We start from the raw sequence: 19,584 nt of genomic DNA, 5'->3' as shown, positions 1-19,584 counted from the left end.
TATTCTGTGACACTGTGATGTGTAAGAAACTGGGAGCTGGTGCTAAAAGGCGTCTGCGGCGTGTGTCTTGGTGTGGGTGTGAGCCTCTCTAATGGTCGATGTCGGGCGGGTGGCGGGCGGCGGCGAGCGGCGGCGAGCGTGTCACGAAGGCCATCCTCTAATGACTCCCAAATAGTGCCCTCCTCGTTAGAGCTATCGTCCTGGAAACGCAGAGGCTGTGAACCAGGAGAGCGCGACTGGCGGCAACAGTCTTTTATCTTCGTATTAAACCATTTGCATAACATTACGGCGGCAGATAGGATTCAGGAGATACTCAACCCACTCGGGGAGAGGCAGAGAGGCTGTGCTGCATGTCCTTGCAAATCTAATCAGCGTTAAATGGAGCTGTCACACGCCCGCCCGGGCCTCGGCGCGTGCTCGTGACTCGCCGGCTCCCGCCAGGAGTCGTTTAGCATTAAAGGCTGCGGCGCGACGGCGCCGTAATTACCAAAATGCGCGAGTCGGAGCCGCTCCTCGTTAGGCGCGACTTCCAAATCCAGCAGTTAGCCACCGGCGATACGCAAGATTGGGGCCCGGCGGCGACCATTCCGACGCCACGTGGACGCACGTCCCTTCACAAGCCCGGGCTTTTCACTGTTTTTCTTGAGTCCACGCTGGACAATTTGCCTCGCCATCGCAGCTCCTCGCGGCACAAAGAGGCGGGCGATTAGAATAAATTGCATCACGGTAGTATTCTTTGAAATTGCCGATGGTTGGCCCCCGGCTGAATGGCTGAATTCAGTGCGATATCAGCGTGATAACAAAGGACTCAATTCTTTTTTTTACTTTTTGTATGAATTCAGTCTTTATTTGCACTGTACAAAGTGGTGTTTTGCTTCGCTTTGTGGCCAAACAAACATTTCTGACAGCTCCTTCTTCTTCTCCCGCCTCGCCGAAGAATGAGGAGGAGATGAAAAGAATCTCGCCCCGCCAAGACACAAGAGAGGGGAGAGTGTTCGAGCGCGCGGTAATTAGTTGTTGCCACTTGCCACTGCCTGATTAATTTAATCAAAAGTACACTTGATCTTTAGACAACTGTATGCATGTATTAAATATAAAGCAGCAAATATAGCGCGGGGCGCCGCTTGTGACCTGGGTGAATTATGAATTATGCTCGGCGGCGGAAGCAGCAGTCATAATTCTGGCTGCGTTTGCTCCCTGAGGCAGCTGAGAATCTCTGAATTAATTTTTCTACGGCACATGCATGTTAATTTAAATACTATATTGCAAAATGCGTGCAGAGCCTCGTTGTGATTTCATGTCATAACGTAGTATTAGCTACCTCAAAGGTAGCATGTTTTAAAGGCGCTCCAGTCATGGGGTGGCCTCGCCAAAGGAGCTTGACCATGAAGACATCAAGATGAAGATCCATCTTGAAAAGCTCAAATCTGAATCTCTTTCATCTATTCAATTGTATGAGCAATTACGAGTAGAAAGAGCTGCAGCCAGTCAGTTTGGCTGAAGCAGGGAGCTTCAGGAAGCTAGTAAACAAAATATGCAGCAGGTTTTTAGCAGAGAACAGACACAATTTCCTTACTCGAGGGAGAGGAAAGAAGGGCATCAAAGGTCTGTTGATATTACTGTTGGGGGCCTTTGAGACCGGCCAAATCTGCATTTGCCGGCTGCTACTATTCTGCAGTGCCGCTCCAGCGTTCTACAAACGAACTGAGAAACTTCACGCAACTCTTTTTCTGTTTTTTTTTTTGTTGCCTTATTGCGAAAGGGGCAGCTGACCCTTTGCAGAACGCCGGAGACATTTCCGAAAGTTTGTCCGACTTGTGTGCGCTTCTCATAGGCTAAAGATGCCGTCGCGCCACTGTCTTCTAACTGTGCTTGCGCGCGTGACAAGAGACGGGGCGGCGAGCCGGGGATATTGCTTGTTTATACATATGGAAGACGACTGCGCCAGGTGAGCGTTGCCGTTTACCTCCGAACCATTGAGTTCAGCAGGCATCTAATAACAAAGCATTTATGGTCCACTTACGCATGCATAGATATAACTGTAAGCGAGGCTGCGGTCTCCTCTCTCCCATCAACAGCCATTTTCGCCTCTCTTAAAACACACAGGCGCCATCTGGGATTGCACCCAAATACTCTAGAATTCTATCATCAGACTCGGGGGATGAAATTAAAATCGCTCATTTTCTTTCTCCGTGCAAGGAGCAGATCAATTTCCCCGAGACTGGGACGTGATATTTTTCCTGCCATTGGGTTTTCCCGTCTTCGGCACAGCAGCCTTGACTGCCTGCCAGCGGGGGGTCCGGGCCTGACTGCACGCCTCGGCGGAGAACAGTTACTTCTGCCGCGGCGAGTTTATTTGCGCCTCGCTATGAGAATTGCCATCATTTACCCTTCCCCAACACCTCCCAAAAAGAAAAGAAATAGACAAGAGGGGAAGCGAGGCAAGGATTGAGAGGGGCAAAATTGATTCTTTCTGACACATGCGGCACAGGGGACATTAGGTACCCCCTCGTCCGACCATCTATTTCCAGAAATGAACTGAATAAATTTGGTGTAAAGTAACATATAGGCTCTCAGGGAGCGGGGGCGGGAGGGGCCTCGCACCGCTCTTCATATGGAGGGCGGAGTGCTCGGTGCAGTGTGCAGAGTTTCCTCATGTGCATGAGGCCGGATTGCGGAAAAAAATCAATTAATTTGGCAGCTGTACGGGAAAGATAACTCACTTTAAATGAGGCGGCGTCTCAGCATGAGTTCGGCGCGGCAAAATTAAGAGCTATTTGTTGAACCAGTGGAGCATCGCGCCCAAAGTTAGAGTGATGTCGGCGCAAACTGGGAGGAAAAAAACGCATCATCTCCCTTTAGCCCTTTGGCCAAATATTCATTTGTAGACGTAGCATTGTGCTCGTACAATTATGTTGCTTATTTGTTGTCTCCATTTCACCGCTTAATGTGTTGAATATTCTATTTGTTTTTCTTTTACATTTGTTCCTATTATTTTCTCTGTAGCAAGATGGTCTGTAAGAGCCTGATCATATAGCTTCTTAGTCATCTAATCTATGTCGGTAAACAAAAGTTTGATAAGATTTAATAGCATTTGATAGCAATAAAGCTAAAAACCCAAATAAACAAAACCCATGCACGTTTGTAGCAATACATAAGTACATAAATCTATCAAACACAAAGCATTATGGGACATGGAAGACATCACTCCAGCGTCCATCTTGTCCAGAACATGCGTTTCCAATTAAATCAACATTTTTCAACTAAGCTATCAGGTAAAGACCGAAGAAGAAGAAGAAGAAGAAGAAGAAGAAGAAGAAGAAGAAGAAGAAGAAGAAGAAGAGATTACTGTGCTGGATGACAGTATCAATTCAGAAGATATAAATGATCACGGTTGATACTATCTGATCAGATTTTTGTGCCGCTATGGTACAAAATATACTCTTTGATGAACACTACACCTAGCGGGAGTTTTAGCATATTTATCTTCCTGGCCTCCTGTTTGTTTTGCTGGTGCTTGATGCCAACGTCCACACGTGAAGGTCCATCCGAGATCAGCGACTGAGCCGCTAAAAGTCAATGAAGCGAATCTCTGAATACAGAGCAGTTCATTTAGGGAGCTGTAAGCCCATTTTCCCCACTAGTTTTTCATATTAAAATTGCCATTTGTGTGGCCCGCAAGCGTCACCCATAGCCTCCTGGTTACTGTCTTGTCCCTTGTTAGTCTTGGCACCGGCTCCAGCCCTTGTTTGTGCGCGTTGCGCCCGTCTGACCCCTGCCTTTTCCACTTTGAATGAGACCAAGCTGTTGCGTCACGGAGTGTGTCAAGGCCTAATTGAATCCATATTGAGAAAGTCAGAGGCCGGCCCACTTCTCCTCCTCTCGGCCCTTTAAAGCAGCGCGCACGCTCTCTGCAGTGTTTTTTGGGGCCCGGGAGGATGCGTTGAGGACCGCTGCAAGTTAATTTTTACAACCGCTGCAACCAAAAACTTTGAAAGGCTCCCACTGACCACACAATGGCCGGACTCAAGGTAAGCAGGATTTTTTTTTTTTTTTTTTTTTTTTTCCATCTTTATAAACACCAAACCTTTCACTTTATTCACTTTGAGGTTTTTGTCACTTTGGCAAAGTTTGGATGAGTGACGAGTTGCGAGTGAAGGACTTTAGACGCACTGCTAATGCGTAACGGAACCAGCAGCACCGCTCAGTCGAAGCAGCGCCTGCCTGGCTGACTGACTGACTGGCGGGCGGTGTTGCATCCCGACCAATCAGAGAGCCGCATTCTGCAGCTGCCCAGATGTGTCGCGGACGCCGCAGCGGCGGCTTCGCTCTGTATTCATGTTTGCGTTTTGCAACGCAGTACGTTACGTCGGTTGCACGTTCACGGGGAATAGTCGACCTCAAATGTTGTAGACGCGTGGAAAATTGAATGAGATGAGGTTTAAACTGAAGCGAGCTGCGGCAAAAGGAGAAAAAAAAAAAAAAAAAAAAAAAAAACCGAGGCAGAAATGCTTCACACGTCGTCGCGCGCGCGTTTTTAGAGAAAAAGACTGGAAACTGACCGACACGCCGACGAGAAGTTAACTTTACAACTCATGGTATCGCACTCAACATTCTTTAGGGAGAACCTCGAGTCCCTTTTACGCACGCGCTTTTCTGACGCGTGACCGCGCACATATGGAAGCTGTTCCAGTGCGCTTTTTTTTTTTTTTTTTTTTTTCGCACAGCAACAATGATTCAGCATGTTTTGCCCCAAATTCCGATAGTTTTTTTTTGTTGTTGTTGGGTTCACAAACCTGAAATCCAGCCCAAATGCGCAGCATGGAGGAAGTAAAAGCAATTAACACAACAACACAAAAGTAATGAGTAACCACACGGGGGGAATTGTTTTTTTTTTTTTTTTTTTGGGCAGAGCTGCACTTTGTTTTATTACGAATCTAATGCGAATCAATATGACAACAATTAACAGGAAGACAGGCCTTAATGACAAGCCTTACAATTTAATTATAACCAGCATGGAACGCATTTATCCTGCATTACAATGAGGCTGCATGGCGCTAACGCGTTTTGATAATTATTTTTTTCTCCCCCCCCCCCCCCCCCCCCCCTTCACTTTAACTCGGCTTCACTCTCGCGCGAAACGTCTGTCTTTGTCTTGCAGTACATGAGTGGTTTTGGGAACGAGTTCTCCTCTGAAGACCCTCGCTGTCCCGGCTCTTTACCTGAGGGTCAGGTAACCTCAGACATTCATTCATTTATTCTTTCATCTGACTTTTATTTTGCTTGAGATGATCCCTCGAATAAGCAGCGTGACTTTACGTATTTCATAGGAAGACATTTTTTTTTTTTTTTTTAAAAGAAAGTGTTCTGACAAGCCCAGTGTTGCGTCTCTGCAGAACAATCCTCAGGAGTGTCCCTACGGCCTCTATGCTGAGCAGCTCTCTGGCTCCGCCTTCACCTGTCCTCGGCCTGCCAACAAGAGGAGGTATACACCTGTTTCCAAATATCTTATTTGGCTGGCAAGAATCCTCTCTGGGATGCATCTTTGCCGATGTTCCTGCGATCATTAGGAAGGGGGGGGGGGAGGGGGAATTGAATGGGCCTTTCAAACATCACACCCCCCCACTCCCTCATGCAGGTGATCCAGGCAGGTTTGATTAAGCCCCAGCTGCTGCGATTCACAATATGGCCCCACTCTCCAAGTCACCTCTCTCGCAGAAAAAAAGCCACCTGGCAGCTGCACCGCGAGCTCAACTCGGGCAGGCCTGACCTCACATCAGTCCCTTTTCTCTCCTACCAGCTGGCTGTATCGCATCCTGCCTTCCGTCAAACACAAGCCTTTCACCCCGGTGGGCTGTGGAGATTTAACAGAGAACTGGAACGAGGTGGAGCCTGACCCGAACCAGGTAAATATAGGCTTAAAGGTGGGATTCATGAAATGGACAAACCTTGGTTGGGGAGCATGTGTGTGTGTGTGTGTGTGTGTTTTAACATTGTATCAAACATCATCAGGTTTAAACATGCTTAGGTGGAATTAACAGACATAATCTCTGTTTTTTTACTGCACAGATGATAGATAGTGCATAGCTACTGAATATTTGTGCGTCTGCCTGCTTGTACTTTAAACGACAATGAACATATGACAGCTTAGAATAGCACATCTCTGGTAAATTAACCATTGCTGGTCTTTATGTGAAGTTAAACCAAGCTAACAAGGTGTGGCAACACCAGCTGATTTTCTGGACGGAGCTTATTTAAAGCAAATTCATTTCAAAATGCTTTGATACCAAGTGGCTGTTATTGCTTCCCTGCAACAAACGCCCCCCCCACCCCCCCACCCTCCCCCTCCTCCAGCTGAGATGGCTGCCGTTCACCGTCCCCAAATCCTCGGAGAAGAAAGTCGACTTTGTGGCTGTGAGTTCCGTCAATTCCCCTCGAGCGCCGGCCGATTGATTAACCGCTCCTGAGAGCGCTGACCCACCCGGCTCTCATGCGTGTGCGCGCGCGCGTTTGCAGGGCCTGCACACCGTCTGCGGCGCCGGCGACGCCAAGTCCCGCAACGGCATCGGCATCCACGTCTACACCTGCAACGCCTCCATGGTCGACAGGTGCCTTATGTGTTTTGTGTGCAAATGTCTTCCTATCGGGGCGTCGCAGAATGGGATGCATTTTCAAATATCGCCCATCATTTCCGAGCCGTATCTGTGTCTTTTCTCGTTGCAGGTGCTTCAACAACTCGGATGGGGACTTTCTGATTGGTGAGGGGGGGGAGGTTGGAGGTTTGGGGGGGTGCAGATGTTTTTCGCTGTCATCTCTCACAAGAAGGATGATAGCTCAATTCCCCCGGAGGCCCGATTCTCCTTTCAGATTTCCTTGTGTCTGTCTCTCTTTGTCTGTTTGCATCTCTATAGTCCCCCAGCAGGGTGAGGTCTTGATCACCACAGAGTTTGGGAAAATGATGGTCGAGCCCAACGAGATCTGTGTCATTCAGGTGAGGCCCGGGTTGTTGTTTTTTTTCGGCCGGATGCCAGCCTTTGTGTCTCCCCCGAGGCTGAATTGACCATTTATAGAAAGACAGCATCCTAATTTCCAAAAAAAGGGGGACTAAAAATACAAATAATAACACCTGAAAGAGGTTAGACAGGCAGAACGCATGGCTGCACGATACGGGTGACTGCCAGAAATAAATAAATAATAATCTGTCCATGCAGAAGTAGGACATTCTATAAAAAGCAATGCATATTTTTTGTTTTGTCCAGCAAGGGATGCGCTTCAGCGTGGATGTGTTTGGAGAGACCAGAGGCTACATCCTGGAGGTGTACGGAGCTCATTTTGAACTCCCCGATCTGGGGCCTATAGGTGTGTGTATGATGTCCGTGCTTTGTAGATAGACATGTTAGAGAAGTGTGCATTTATACCTTATGAATGAGACCTTCCGTAAGTGACTTTAAAAGTCCTATGTTATTAAAAAAAAATCACTTTAGCAGTGTTTTCGCAAATTTGAATTGAAGAAATTATATTAATCGTCAATAAGTCATAAAATAGCTGAATTTCGTCCATTTTTTTTTCAGTGTTTTAAGAGTCTTTTCAATAAAGAGCAAAACACCGTGGGGCCTTCAAAGACGCTGATTTTGTTGTAGCTTTGCTTGTGTTCATTTTCAATTGACATTACAGCACATGTAATTTCTACATATCCCATGATATGTTTGTTCCTCCTATGAGGTGGCTCACCAAAACACTCCATTCATCATCGTGCTCCTGCTCCGGCCCCCTCTGTCAAATATTTAGAACCCATTGTGGCCCCACCAGTCTAAAAGTTTGCCCACCTCTGGTGGAATATCTAATTGCCATCATATTGAGGTGTAATGCAAGTTTAAGGACGCCCTTGTTGAACCCGTTGCACGTCTGCGTACCTCCTCAGGAGCCAATGGTCTGGCCAACCCGCGAGACTTCCTGTGCCCCGTCGCCTGGTACGAGGATCGCACGGTGCCCACTGGTTACACCGTCGTCAACAAGTACCAGGGGAAGCTCTTCGCCTGCCAACAGGTGACAAAGAATTTGACTTTGCCTGGACGTGCGACAAGGACCCGCGCGTGCGTCCTGCCGTCCCGCCCGCCCTATTACCCTGTTTAGCGCGCGTCCGCCTCGCTGAACGCCACTGAACCGCGGCGGCAACAAAGAGGAAACTGTCCCAAGTGAAGCATATGATCCATTAGCCGCTCCCGCCGATTAAATTGCCGTCCCTGATGGGTTTAATATCGACACTTTTCCTGTTTCTCATTCGCCAGGTTTCTGCCTCGACTCCCTCGCGAGCCTTAATCACTCGTAATTAGTTAAGGCAATCTGGAGTCGCAGACGGCGTTACCTGCCAAGCTTTGCTTTGCAGGAGAAAATCTCCTCCTCCCCCCCCCCCCCCCACAAGTTGAGCGTTCGCCGAATGATCCGGCCCCTTCCCCTGAAATGTCCTGTTGGGCACATAATTGGATCGACACATAATGTCTGACAGGAGGGTGTGTGTGTTTTTTTCCCCTCCCGTGTGTGTGTGTGTTTTTTTTCCCTCCCTTATCTTCTTTTTTTTTCAGGGAAATGGTGGGAGGAGGGGTTTCGTCAGGGGCGGGTTGTTGTAACCGTGGCAACCGTGTCAAACCGCACTGTTATTATTCATCGAAGGAAGTACCCGAGGCCAAGACGCCGTCTTCTTTGTCGCAAAACAAACATCTCACCGCCCCCCCTCCCGAGCCCCTCATCTATCTGCCCCTCCTGTTCTGGGCCGGGCGTGCGGGCGAAGGTCGCCCCTCGCAGCTGACACTGTGGCCACCCGACGGCCGACCCGTTTCACAACCGTGAGGGCTGAGGCCTCAGGGGCAGGAAAATAAGGTGGAGGATGCTGCTGCTCCCTTCCAGTCCCCGCTGTTTTGTTCCCCTGCAGAGCAGTGAAATTGCTCAAATTAACTTATTATTTGCTTGACTGGGCCAATATGTTTGTGTTTTGTGTGCATGCACGTGTGTGTGTGTGTGTGTGTGTGTGTGTGTGTGTGTGTGTGTGCGCGCGCGCGCGCGCGTGTAAGCGGTTGCTCTGCTCCATTTTCCCCCCTTTGCTTCATTTTAATCGAACCAAAAATGTACCGAAGGTAGATCAACACATTAGCAGCCCTGGGTTTCCTCTTTGTGCGGTAACTACTGTAAATTGTGTGTTGTTAAGGCATTTTTTTTTTAAAGTTACATAATGTACGAATTCACTTTAGGACATTTTGTGTGTGTGTGTGTGTGTGTGTGTGTGTGTGTGTGTGTGTGTGTGTGTGTGTGTGTGTGAGTCCGTGTTTGTCTGCGGAGATCCATTGTTTAGTTTGTCCATCGTTCATGTGTTGGCGCACACGCGTGTGTGCGCAGGGGAGCACGCAGGTCATTTGGGAGGCAGCTGGAGTTGTAATGAACTGTATTGATTTTCAGGGCTGTTGCCGAATGTTTTTTTGCAGCGACATTATCAGAAGAGAGAAACTATATAAAATTGCTGCGGTTTTAACAATCAAGATAAAGAAATATCTCTGCATCCAGTTTCTTCTGCCGCACCCCCTCCTCGCCCCCCACCTCCCCAGCTTTACCCCAGACTGTGCCGCTGCCACAAGTTTGGGGAAAGTTTGATTGTGAAGCCAATTACCCCATAATACCTGGAGACTCCTCACACAAAGAACAGGGAGGAATGAAAGACAAAGATTGAAAGAAGCACAGCTTCTTTCGAAATCAACCTTTTTCATTATGATGTTTTTTTTTTTTTGGTCCTTTTTGTCAAAAATTGCTCTCTTTCTCTGAATGTAAGATTGCAACGACATATTTCATTATTATTATCTTTTTTTTTTTTTTCAACTGCGAAGAAAGGCTCTGTTTAATGCCCTTTGTGATTTTGTCTGCTGGTGCGGCCACGCGTCTTTACTTGTTGTCAATCTGTGCGCCGCCGCCGCTGCATAGGATTTCTCCCCTTTCAACGTGGTGGCCTGGCACGGGAACTACACGCCGTACAAATACAACCTGGAGAACTTCATGGTCATCAACTGTGTGGCCTTTGACCACGCGGTGAGGCATTTCAGCAGCGTATACATATGCATACATATATATATATATTTTTAAAAACTCTCCTCAAATTGAACTCAAACCCAGCAGACCTTTAACGAAAACCCTCCCCATATTTCTTGACCCGCGATGGTCTCACAGGATCCGTCCATCTTCACCGTGCTGACCGCCAAATCCACCCGACCAGGTGTGGCCATCGCCGACTTTGTCATCTTCCCGCCTCGCTGGGGCGTGGCCGACCACACCTTCCGCCCGCCGTACTATCACCGTAAGGCCACACGCGCAAACCGACACTAGCTTGTGCTTGGAAAAAAGAAGGAATAGAAGGCGTAAATGATTAATTTGCAAAACACCAGTCAGGGTATTAATTGTGAGACTGAGAGGCCACCGTGACACGGCAGTCAGATTTAGCCACCTGCTGGAACTGAACCGACACTGCACCACCTTTCCGGCGCAGATCTTTAAGGCCATCTAGTGGAAGTTGAGCCTGTTGAGTCCAATTCCAACTGCAGCCTGTTCAGTCTGGTGTTACAGCTCCTCCTGCGGGATCTTTCAGGTAACTGCATGAGTGAGTTCATGGGGCTGATCAAGGGCCACTACGAAGCCAAGGAGGAGGGCTTCCAGCCTGGAGGGGCCAGTCTGCACAGCATCATGACCCCACACGGACCGGACTACGAATGCTTTGAGAAGAACAGCACCTCCGAGCTCAAACCCGAAAGGGTTGCAGAGGGAACCATGGTAAAATACAGTTTTTCCGTATGCCTATTTAATTGGACATGAAAAAAAAAAAAAAAAAAAAAAAAAGGCAAAGGCGCTAATATCTGTTTCCCCGTTTACATTCAGGCTTTCATGTTCGAGTCATCCTTCAGCATGGCTGTGACAAAGTGGGGCCTGCAGACATGTCAGAGACTGGACAAGAGCTACTACCAGTGCTGGGAACCTCTCCGCAAGCACTTCGATCCCGACTGGAAGCCCAGCAAGAAGTAGAAAGTGACGGACGCAGATTTAAACAGGGCCCATTTTCTAGTCAAATGAAATAGCTGTCTGAACAACTACTGTGGTTTGGGTCTCTCTTTACAAATGGATATTATATAGGACACTTGTTTGAGTGGTAGAATTGCAATAAAAAGCCATTTAGCCACTATGCAATTGATAATAAAAAAAAAAGGCAGAATTTTCCTGTGAAATGCAACTATTCTTCATTTTTTAACACACTTGGACAAAGAGTCTCAGCAATACCTTGGTTCACAGATGTTTCCAATTACTTATGTAGCAAAACTGAGTCAATATTCTGACTGGCAACTTCAATGTGCCTGAAATATTCCATTTGTGCAATATGTTTACCTTGTTAGGAGCGCAAATGTGTGTTTTGCCAATGTGCACGCTTTCAAGCAACGATCAAAACCACAGGCCAATTTTGACAGTATCTTTAATAATTACATGCTTCACTTAGAACATAAAGACAGTATTTCTACATCAGCACTCATGACGCCAAACTGAACTTGCGCGCGAGGGTGCCGGCCTTAATCTGCTCTTCTTTTTTCTCCTGTTAAACAGATGACAAACCAATGACAGGTTAATGCAGTTTCCATGGGAACAAAATTACCGTCACTTTGCACCCATTACGCCTTCTGGACATTTTCCCTAAGTGCAAATTCGTGTCTGAGTATTTTTCTGATTTTCATGCAGTTTTCCTGTCCCTTCAGCAGAGAGACAAAATTGGTAGCGCAGCATTGTGATGATTGATCCAAATCCTTCCTGAATTGTAACGGGAGGAGAATCAGACTTGAATCTCCACAACAATGGGCCAGGAAAAAATAAAAAGAGCATGCAGGCAGCAATTCACATAAAGACGTCTTATGGATTTGTGTAAATTTTTGCAAGCTAGTGTGTACACGGCCCTCAATAAATATATGGTCATGTTGCATTCATGGCCTGTACTACAGCCGTCATTTCGAGTATGTCTTCATTGTAGGTATATCCACGACGTCACATACCCGGTCTGTCTTGAAGACGAAGTAGAGGGTGAAGAGTGGCACAACTCCAAACATGAAACCCAGCAGCGACGTCTTGAATGTGGGCCGGAAGTAGAGGATAGGGTTTGCACGGGCATGCACCCAACGTGTCAGGGCAGGGTCTTCCTAAAATAAAGGAATAAAATAAAGTAAGGTATTTTGCGGTTTTATTTCAAGGCTTGTATCATGTTACAAAAGCACGTCACTAAACATAAGGCACAAATGTAAACGCTGATAAGTCATATTGGTTGGTAGTGGAGCAACCAATACTAGTAAATAAGTTGGGTAAATTAAAGGTGGTCTTAAGTAAGTTCAAGTGTCGGTGGTAGTGGATATTAAAGTTGCTTGTGTTTTAATTTGAAAGTTTTCTCAAACGTCAACATTGATGACTTGCCTCGACTGGGCTAAGCTGTTTATTACAGACCAAACAATTAACGACACCAATGCCGTAGGCGTCAACGTTCTTATCTTTGTTCCCAATACTCTTAACAAATACACTTGAAAATTAAACGTCGGCTCAGAATATGTGCACAAATGTGTCGCTGCTGTACGCCAACGAGCAGCTTGGTGTCTTGTTTTGTTTTTGCCATTCTCAAGGGTGACATTGCTAGTTAGCGGATAGCAGCACTCACGATGTGCTCTTTCCGGAGCGGGTTGTTGAGCTGCAGGAGATATTGCCTCTTCAGGTTGGCTCGCAGGGCTAACCGATCCTCTTCGGCACGTCGAAACTCCGGCGCGAGGTTATAATACTCCTTAGGGTCTAATGTTTTAGGCAGAGTGGCCAAGGGCGCCGCCTTGTAGTCCGCCATGACAGCTTTGACGACGGATGTGCCGAACGCGATCTCGGAAAATATCGCGTTGACGAGGACGGCGGTCGCCGTAGCAACGGCAAACTCCCCAAACAGCGGCGCCAGGATTTCCGGTGCACGTTTATTGAACTTGTTGTGGTAACTCTGTTGCTGTAATACGTTGTCTGGGGTTTGAAACAAATTGCTTGCATGTCAATAAAGATAAAAAAAAGAAAAAAAAAAAAAGAAGGGGAAATACAAATGGCTTTCAACCAAGATTAAAGTCAAAAGAAAGGCATTTTTTCTTTCGAGCCTGCGCGGAATAATATAAAAGTTGTGGAAGAAATTTAAGAAAGTGGCAGTAATGAAACTATACAGTAACCTCATAGATGAAGAAAAAGAAGACGACTTATATCTGAAAATCCTCATGCTTGTCTTATGTATAAGGGCCGGCGCAACAACCCTGTAACTTTCTCCACGGTGGAAACCACAGAAAGCTCCACCAAAGGTCGCCAATCATGGGCGATAGCCCGCTCCTATCGTTTCAAAGCAATTACCACAACCCTGAGTTTAGGCGCGCACTCCAAATCTAAGTGCGAGCCGGAGGTCGATGGTGCCGCCGACTTTATCGCCGTGAAGATGAGCGCAGCGAGCAAAAGGCACGACAGGGAGAGCATCGCCACCGAGAGTGACGTCGACCTGCAGTATGAAGAGCTTTGCCTGGACGACGACTGGACCTTGACCGACCAGGAGGAAGATTTGGAGGCGACGGTGAGGACCATCCAGGCCCGCGCCGAGGCCAGCGCGGCGGGTCTCCCTCCCGGGCCCGGGTCCGGGTCCCCCGTTCCGCACCAAAACTCGGTGGCCGTCGAGGACTTTTTGCGCAACTTTCTCCTGCAGATGGGCATGGCGGAGACGCTCGACTGTTTCCAGACGGAGTGGCTCGAGGTGGTGCAGAAGGGCCTGGTGGACACCGAGCGGGTCAGCGTCGTGCCGGAGGTTTACATCGAGAACCAGCGTCTGTACGGCGAGCTGAAGAACGCGCAGCGGGAGGGCGACGAGTACCGGCGGGCTGCGGCGGTGGCGGCCGAGACCCTGTCGAGGGCGGAGAAGGCCAGAGACGCCCAGCGAACGCTGTACACGCGCGTCGACCGCGAGAGGAACAAGCTCATGGATGAGATCAGGAGGCTGAAGGTGCAGTGCGACTGCTTCGAGCCCGAGGTGAAGCGCATGAGCGAGAAGTACCAGGCGCTCCTCAGGCAGACCATGCTGGCGACTCTGGACAAGAAGCAGCCAGGCCAGGAGGGTGAAGGCAAGGAAGAGGCGGACCGGGCAACGAGAGTTTGAGAGTTATATTTCCTCATTTGATTTTGCGCTGTAAGTTCATGAGATGGGAAATTAAAGGTCTGACAACACAAGTTTGTTTTGTCGCTATTTTCTATGTGATGCCCTAAAACATCTCAATCGAAAAGCAACCTGGCAACCTGACTGCTAGGTGACCTTGATGGAAGCTGATAATTTATTTTTTGCCTTCTTCGCGTGTACCTTTGTTTCATTGCTTTACGCGTAGAAGGGTCAAGGTGATATTTGTTGGTTGACCATCGTGAAATTTGCCCGAACTGAAAATGAACTCCAATGCATCCTGCAGCCCCGATCACAACCACTGGAGGGCGGTATCCAACCAGCTTTAGAACAACGAACGTGGCAGATTTGTCATTATCGTTCAAACTTCAACAAGCTATTGAATAAAAGGAGGATTTGAGCTGCATTTGAGGATGATTTAGTCAGTCCTACCCACCCAAAATACATGTCACTTTTCATTTTATCGTTCCGTCGTGGGCAGAGAAGATTTTGCATTTGGATCTTTTATCACGACGCGGCGACAGACTCGTTTGCACCGCACGTCGCGGTGAAAAAACTTTGCCAAGACGGCAGAAAGGCTCACGGTTTGGTGGAGACGGGGCTGCGTCGACGTGCCGAGTGGCAGCAGAAGGATAGAAAGCCTCTCGTTTCACAGTGACGTCCATCGGCGGTCTTTTGCTGCGTTCCCGGGGCTTAATCACTTTCAGTAATTAGCCGGCGTTCTGTCCTGCTTTGCTCTTTCTCTTCCAAAATGACTTCTACATGCGAGTGTGGCCTCGGAGAAGGGGAAGCAGGCCTCTTTCCAACCGCGAGCTTGAGACACTCTATTCCTCCGTGGAAGCGGTTGAAAGAAGGACTCCGAGACAATGACCTAATGTTTAATGGCTTAATTTATTTCCAAACATTTTCTACTCTTCTCGTGCCATTACACCGCTGCCCCTGAGGAATGTAAATAAGGGGTGTAATGTTCCTTTCCACACACCCCTTGTTTCTATCCTTGGCACATAATTGAGTCGCTTTCAAGGGGCAGACTTTTTTTCCCCTCGTGAGCCCGAATTAGCTCCTTGCTTCCCCCCCCCCGATCCTACAGAAGGCCTTTCGCAGTCTTTGATATTTTTACAAAAGTTTTCATCCTTGCAGCTCCGTGTTAAAAATTTCTGGCTGATTTAGATTCTCCCCCATCCCTCCCTCCCCGCGAGCCTGTCTGTCTCTCTCTCGACTTCTGACAGCTCTGGCCACTTCACAGCGTGCGGCGACCTTCATGTCATCGCCTGGGAGCATGGAGGATGAGAGGGAGAAAGCTCACGTTTCAGTCTGGTCCGCTGCGGCTGACCCAACCTGCCTCGTGTCCTTTAATCTCTCCGCCTTTGTGTCTGCCTATGCCGCATACAATGTGGACTCCGAGCGCGCAGAACACAGGCTTTGGAATTGGGAGTGATTTAGGGTTGTTTTGCGGGCTTGAGGCAGATTTTCAAGAAATGCTGCTTTTTCTTGATTTATCGTCCAATCTCTCCACCCGGCTATTTGCATTTGTTTCTTGGAAACGGATCCCTCCTTTTCCACAAATCCACTTCCTTTGGACTTGTGTTATGGACAGGAGGTCAACGTTGCTATATTTCCTGTTGTAATGTACTGAGCAGTCCAGAAATTGGCCCATGGCAGCGACCTCGCAGCATCCATCATCTTCAGGCAGAAGCAGAGTGATACATTTCCCTCTAATGACATTTGAGAAATCCCGCTCTTCTGTTTCGTTTTCATATTTCTCTTGCATTTTTCTCTCTCTCTCTCTTTAAAACCTAGAATAATTTATTGCTTGTTAACGTCCCCAAGATGAAAGATGTCAGAACTGAACCTCAGGATCCGCAGCGCCGTCTGTTGGTTTTGGCAAGTGAGCACTTGCAATTTTCGAGCTCCCCACTGATTAGGATGACTAATTCTAATCAAAAACAGAACTGGATTGGACATTTACCCAACCCAGAAATGTTGAGCGCTGCAATGGGAACGAAGAAGAAGAAGAAGAAGAAGAAGAAGAAGAAGAAGAAGAAGAAGAAGAAGAAGAAACCACAAAGTGTCTCTAAAAGGAGTAGTTCAACATTTTGAAAAGATAAAATCTCTCTTGGCACTTCAACCATGTTTCCTTTCCCACTCGTTCCCCAAATGTGCAACTGCTCCTTCATACAAACATTTCCTCGTCTCCAGTCAATGAGTCATTTTTTTTTTTAACAGAACAAATCATCAGCAGCGCTCGCAGTGCAACACACGTTCTCTGGGAACACGAGCCTCGCTCGCCACCGGCCGTCACGACTTCACGCGGCCAAGCGTCTCCTGCCGGACGATGGATCTTAATGCCATTAAACAGTTACCGCGCCGAGTAATTTTCCAAATTAGATTCCGACATAGTCCGAGGCATTAATGGGGAGTTTGTGTAAAGGACACGGCGAGGGGGATTATGGATGGCAGTGTGCAGTCCAGAGGCTTTGTTGATAATCAGAAGCTGACAGCGGCGGGGAAAAGTCAATGAAATCTGCATCGGCCCATAAATAAGCCCCTCCCCCCTCGCCGCGCCGCCACCTCACACGCCGAAAAGGTCAGCGGGCTGATATATCGAGCCGACGTCTTCGCGCTGTTACCAAGAGCTCACCCCCCCCGCCCCCCCTGCCCCTCAACCCTTTGTCTTCATTAGGGCCGCTTTGATGTGACAGCAGCTCCGGCGCTCCGAGGAGGTTCTGACGGCTGGCGTTAGCCGGGGCCTTATGGGGGATGGTGGAGGGAGGGGGACGGGACGGGACGGTGGGAGCTAAGCGACGTCTGGGCCACAGAGGGCTGACGGGAGGTGAGGGAGGACGGCCGGCTGGCCCACGCCCTGCGATGTGATCTGATGGAAAGTGGCAGCTTGACGGGGAGAAGATGCCAAATTCGTGCCTGAAAGAAGCGCTCGCTGGCATCCTTGAGGTCAGACCGGAGCAGACGAGCAGGCACGGCGGCGGCGGCGGCTGCTTCTGCTGCTTCAGGAATACCGATTGGAGGATCAAGAAATCCCGTGCTGATAATCTTCTTCTTTTTTTTTCCCCCTGACAGGCAGGGTCAGCGAGGGCGCCTCTGTTGTTGTTTAGCTGCGGTCCGTCGTCCTCGTAGCGCTCTTTCACGCCGCATGAGACCCATGCGGCGGCTCAAGGTTCCAGCTCTGCAAACCTCCAAGTTCAAAAGCATTTCCTTTGAACTTTGGTGCATCGACTTGATTTAGGAGACAGGAGAGGAAACGGAACAAGCTGCTGATGCTAGTGATTAGCAGGGACGCTACCGGATAGTGATTTCGCACTAAAGCAAGAACAAGGTGGCACTCATGAGCGGCTCGTAATATAAGTTATATAACAATTTTTCTGCCCCCTACATAGACGGCCACGGCAAAACTGCTGGTGAACTTGGAGACAACTCAACAGCAGCAGCTACTCTTTGGTGGCCGCTGGCTCGCTGCGCCACCCGTCATCAAGTGGCCTCCTAATGATACCCTTTGCAACATGCTGAGTCATTTCTACACCTCAGCTTTTGGGCATAGCAGGCAGATATGGATGTGTGTTATTACATTAACTGCAACATTGATGGAAACTGTGTCCGCTCGCTTCTACTCGATAAAATTCCAGGGAAAATCAAAGCTTCATTTTCTTTCTTTTCGGAAGCGGAAGCTGAGACTGTTGCCTCGGCAAACTTTTCCGTCGATGCATTTGGTTTACTAATCTGCCAGGAAGCTAATCATCTTCCTCCTCATTATCTCCTGCCTGCTATTGATTACTGATTTGCCCAGACAGATTTGAATCTGAATAACTTAGCCGGATGAGCCTTGTGGATGTTTTTCCAGCATCTCTCCGTGATGTTGGCGCCGCCGCAGCGAGGCCAGCTCGTGATGAACCGGGACTCCTTCTTTTGAGACCAACCTCCTGCCGAGCGGAGGAGAAAGCAAACGGCTTGTTTGTCCCTTGGTACCCGGCGCTGCACGCTACGCCAGGATGACATGCTCCCGCAGAAACTAACACTTACGCTGCGGTTTTCCGCCCTGAAGGAGGGCCCGAGCCCGGTCGCCGCGTGAGCCCCCCCCCGGCTGAGCTCCCGTCAGAAGAAATTCTTGCGTTTGGCCCTGACTCGCATTGTTTCCGACCGCGAACCTATAGAGCGGAGGCTTCCTCATTATTTTTGCCCATGGTGATAATCTTCCTCACCGTGGAGATGACGGGAAAGAACCAAAACCAGGGCGGAAACAGTGTTGCGCGTAAAGGCTTTGTTGTGACCGCACAAACAGTCAAAAGTATGAACCAGAGGCACATAGCGAGAAGTTTAAAGTACGAACTTGAGTTTTTTCTTCTTTTTTTTTTTTTTTTAAATCTCCCTGGACGAATACACACACTCGGGTGTGTGCATGTGGGTGTGCGCGTGCGTGAACGGCGGTGACTACTGCCAAGTTCAATCAGGTCATCAGACAGGAGTTGTGGCCCAAGGGTGCAGTCAATCACCCCACACTAGTCTCTCTCTCTGTCTGTCTCTCCCTCTGTGTGTCTGTGTGTGTGTGTGTGTGTGATGGATGGCAGTGGAGTGAGCCCCAGCTATGCCTCTCATAGAAATAATAAGATCTGGGTCTTTACGAGAGAGAGAGACAGAGAGAGAGAGAGAGAGAGAGAGAGAGAGAGAGAGAGAGACAGAGACAGAGAGAGAGAGAGAGAGAGAGAGAGAGCAGCTGCTTTCCGAGAAATCACGACGGCATCCTGCGGAGGTCCGTCGCCAAGACAACGGCGAGGCGGCTCAGGAACGGCCACTCCAGGTTATCTGACGACGGTGTCAGCAGCTCAGGGCCTAACACTAACACCCCCTCTGCTCCCCCCACGCCGCCTAATGGAAGATGATTTATGTGCTTTGGGGGGGGGGGGAAGACTGTCAAATGTATAAATAGCATTTTTTTTCGACGTTTTTTCCCCCCTCCACTCTTTCCTCCACTCTTCTGTTTGTGTCAATAACGCCATAATAGCGATTCCTCCGGTGCTTTTACCTACGTCACCAGGCGGCCCCCGAGGGCTTTTGATCGGCAAACGAGCGGCGGATGAGTCATCCCATTCACTCGGGCCGCCGCGCACACATCCGCGCAGGGGCCGCGCGATCGCACATCGCGCTCCCGATTTACAGGCGCCGCCGAACACGCTCAGGGCCGGGCCGGGTAGGGCCGTAAATAAGGGCCCAGACCTGGAGGCAGAGCAGGGCACAGATGTCAGGTGATCTGGCGTTGAGACGTTTCAGAAAGCAGGACTTGCTGCGGTGCAGCTTCTGGCTAAATGCATTAAAAATGACGGGGGGATGTTGAATAGAAA

General features: G+C 48.8%; 3 protein-coding genes across 3 annotated transcripts in view; 2 read left to right on the top strand and 1 right to left on the bottom strand.

The window, feature by feature from the left end:
* pola1 (polymerase (DNA directed), alpha 1) overlaps positions 1-19,584 on the top strand; it is a 139,680-nt gene that overhangs the window by 70,724 nt on the left and 49,372 nt on the right. The gene's annotated exons all lie outside the window — the stretch shown is intronic.
* Positions 3,870-11,255, top strand: hgd (homogentisate 1,2-dioxygenase). The gene is made up of 14 exons (XM_076051083.1): positions 3,870-4,031; positions 5,162-5,233; positions 5,397-5,485; positions 5,801-5,906; positions 6,355-6,414; positions 6,517-6,608; positions 6,724-6,758; positions 6,912-6,991; positions 7,260-7,359; positions 7,922-8,046; positions 9,967-10,071; positions 10,210-10,336; positions 10,625-10,806; positions 10,912-11,255. The coding sequence occupies exons 1-14, from the start codon at positions 4,017-4,019 to the stop codon at positions 11,053-11,055; spliced, it is 1,332 nt and encodes a 443-aa protein (XP_075907198.1). The 5' UTR covers positions 3,870-4,016; the 3' UTR covers positions 11,056-11,255.
* On the bottom strand, positions 11,481-13,011 carry ndufb4 (NADH:ubiquinone oxidoreductase subunit B4). The gene is made up of 3 exons (XM_076051084.1): positions 12,716-13,011; positions 12,066-12,209; positions 11,481-11,614 (listed from the first exon to the last, which is right to left on the bottom strand). Exons 1-3 carry the CDS (start codon positions 12,890-12,892, stop codon positions 11,552-11,554), a joined length of 384 nt encoding a protein of 127 aa, XP_075907199.1. The 5' UTR covers positions 12,893-13,011; the 3' UTR covers positions 11,481-11,551.

The sequence above is a fragment of the Nelusetta ayraudi genome, unplaced genomic scaffold, assembly GCF_046127955.1.
Source record: "Nelusetta ayraudi isolate G7.1 ecotype Tasmania unplaced genomic scaffold, CSIRO-AGI_Nayr_v1 ptg000132l, whole genome shotgun sequence".
Lineage (NCBI taxonomy): Eukaryota > Metazoa > Chordata > Actinopteri > Tetraodontiformes > Monacanthidae > Nelusetta > Nelusetta ayraudi.
The sequence above is the reverse complement of the archived record's forward strand: the minus strand, read 5'-3'. Positions and strand labels throughout refer to the sequence as shown.

Excerpts from the sequence above, each read along its gene's own strand:
- hgd (XM_076051083.1), top strand. Across the intron at positions 6,415-6,516 it reads AGAAAGTCGACTTTGTGGCT|GGCCTGCACACCGTCTGCGG; the intron begins GTGAGTTCCGTC and ends GCGCGTTTGCAG. Across the intron at positions 6,992-7,259 it reads ACGAGATCTGTGTCATTCAG|CAAGGGATGCGCTTCAGCGT; the intron begins GTGAGGCCCGGG and ends TGTTTTGTCCAG.
- ndufb4 (XM_076051084.1), bottom strand. The coding sequence starts at position 12,892 with ATGGCGGACTACAAGGCGGCGCCCTTGGCCACTCTGCCTAAAACATTA. Across the intron at positions 12,210-12,715 it reads CGCTCCGGAAAGAGCACATC|GAAGACCCTGCCCTGACACG; the intron begins GTGAGTGCTGCT and ends CCTTTATTTTAG. Across the intron at positions 11,615-12,065 it reads TCGTCTTCAAGACAGACCGG|GAGAAAAAAGAAGAGCAGAT; the intron begins GTATGTGACGTC and ends TCTGTTTAACAG.